This window comes from Bidens hawaiensis, unplaced genomic scaffold (assembly GCF_021521415.1).
Source record: "Bidens hawaiensis isolate Kalapana, Puna unplaced genomic scaffold, B.hawaiensis_p1.1 tig00028319_1, whole genome shotgun sequence".
In the NCBI taxonomy this organism is placed as follows: domain Eukaryota; kingdom Viridiplantae; phylum Streptophyta; class Magnoliopsida; order Asterales; family Asteraceae; genus Bidens; species Bidens hawaiensis.
Window position 1 is genome coordinate 296,053 of NW_027494623.1, and position 2,572 is coordinate 298,624.

General features: G+C 38.8%; 1 protein-coding gene across 1 annotated transcript; it reads left to right on the top strand.

The window, feature by feature from the left end:
* Positions 1-330: 330 nt before the first annotated feature.
* Positions 331-1,975, top strand: LOC143576853 (putative anion transporter 5). Its single transcript, XM_077060859.1, has one exon. The coding sequence runs from the start codon at positions 331-333 to the stop codon at positions 1,642-1,644; it is 1,314 nt and encodes a 437-aa protein (XP_076916974.1). The 3' UTR covers positions 1,645-1,975.
* Positions 1,976-2,572: the final 597 nt, after the last annotated feature.

Genomic DNA, 2,572 nt, shown 5'->3' on the forward strand with positions numbered 1-2,572 from the left:
TGTTTGATTAACTGTTCGTGTTTGTTAAAAGTTAAATGAACGAAAACCAACATGAAAATGCTCATATCTTAAATGAACGGACACGAACATGTTCATTTTTTTAACGAACGAACATGACCACAAAATCTGTTCTATTAACTGTTCGTGTTCATTCGGTTGATTTACAGGTGTACAAGAAACACAAAATATAAAATTTGGACACTTTCTAAGAGAAAAGATTAATATTTGAATGATATATGTGTGCAGGTGCATCGTATGTCGTATCGCTTGACATGAAATGAGCATACATTTTAGTAACATATGAACTTACATCAAGAAATGATTACGAAAATGGGTATTGCCACATTTCCGACGCGATATTTAATCGTCATTTTAACCTTCATTTGCACATCTGTATGCTACATTGAACGTGTCGGGTTCTCAATTGCATACACAGTTGCCGCTGATGCTGAAAACGTAAGTCAATCAAGCAAAGGCACAATACTGTCAACGTTCTATTACGGTTATGCGTTATCACAAGTTCCCGGTGGCTGGGTGGCTCAAAAAATAGGCGGTAGACGGGTCTTACTTTTCTCGTTTATATTATGGTCGTTAACTTGTGCTTTGGTCCCACTTGACCCGAACCGAGTCATTACCTTAATAATCGCCCGGTTACTTGTGGGAGTCGCACAAGGCTTCATTTTCCCATCTATTCATACTGTTTTAGCCCAGTGGGTCCCACCACATGAACGGTCAAGATCCGTTTCGTTAACCACATCTGGAATGTACTTAGGTGCAGCCATGGGTATGCTTTTGTTACCTAGTTTGGTTAAGTTTCTGGGCCCACAATCCGTGTTTCTAGCCGAAGCAGGGTTAGGCGGCATGTGGTCTTTATTATGGTTTAAGTTCGCTACTGACCCTCCACGCTCGCAGCATCCGAAAGCCGCTGCGTCTGGGTTCGGTGAGTCGTTGTTACCGGTCAAAGACGGTCCAAGTCAAAGGACTAAAACCGACAAAAGTCAAATCCCGTGGAAGAGAATCTTTTTTAGCTTACCCGTGTGGGCTATTGTTGCTAACAATTTCACGTTTCATTACGCGTTATACGTGTTGATGAACTGGCTGCCGACGTACTTTGAGTTAGGTCTCGGGTCGAGCCTTCAAGAAATGGGTTCGTCTAAAATGGTTCCGTATTTAAACATGTTTATATTTTCAAATATTGGCGGGGTGATAGCCGATCATGTGATAACCAAACGAATCATGTCGGTTACATTAACGAGAAAGGTTTTAAACACCGTTGGGTTTTTAGTGTCTTCTTTTGCATTAATCGCAATTCCTCATTTTAGAACACCCGACGGTGTGGTGCTTTGTTCTTCATTGGCTCTCGGGTTTCTGGCACTCGGGAGAGCCGGGTTTGCAGTGAATCATATGGATATTGCGCCTCGTTATGCTGGCATTGTCATGGGGGTGTCTAATACAGCTGGTACTTTGGCGGGTATAATTGGGGTCGGGTTGACAGGTCAGCTTCTAGAAGCTTCTAAAGCTACGGATTCGGATCTTTCTAGCCCCGATAGTTGGAGGATGGTGTTCTTTATTCCGGGTTTGCTTTGCATTTTGAGTTCGTTCGTGTTTTTATTATTTTCAACCGGTGAGAGGATATTTGATTGAGGGAAGTTTGTTTTTAGGCATATTATAGATTTATATGATATATTGACCTACTAATGCTTTTTCTGGCATTATGATTTTTCAATAGAGATATGTTAAAACTTTACAATACTGTTATACTGCCTAATGACAGCATTGATATTATGCAGATGGTCAAGAGTTGTTTCCATATTTTGTAACTGTGTTTTATGGAATGCTTATGATTATGTGTGCATAAATGACGAAGTTACGAAACCAAACCGACATGGTTGTGGCCAGACTCTAATGTTAGCCTCAGCCACCATGATGTCCCGCTTTGAAGTTTCGAATTTGAGTGGTTAAATTCGGGTATTTTAGAGGTTAAAGTCGGGTCAGAGACCCGATGGCGGATTCTACTAGAAACAAAAACAACAAAGCCTACTAATTTTCCAGGATGTCGCTAGCATAGTTATCAAAGGAGTTAGGCGCACTCAAGGCCTATCTCAAGGCGCATAGGCCTTGTCTGAGGCCTAGGCGTTAGGCACAAAAAAAAGCAAGGGCTTAAGATATAAAAACATTAAAATAAAAAAAATATATATATATATTTTATGCTTTGAGAAAAATAACAAATTTATACTGTAAGTATATAAAGTTAATATTACTTTCTAAAAAATATATTTATAGAACTGATATACTTAAATATTAAAATCATTTAAATAGTTTCAAAATAAAATGTAACCTTTTTAAGATAATTTGTGTAAAAGAAATATTAACATATAAAACATTGTTAGTAAGTTTTGAAGCAAAGTCTTTGTTTTCGTTTTATCATCTTCTTTCTCTCCTCTTTAACTTCTGCTCTCTGGTGATGTAACCACGTATATGTTCTAGACGGAATTTGGCAGTAATTTGCATATATCCGCCAAAAACCGGTAGGAATCCAAGCGGAAAAGTCATCAGAAAGTCATTTTTGGCC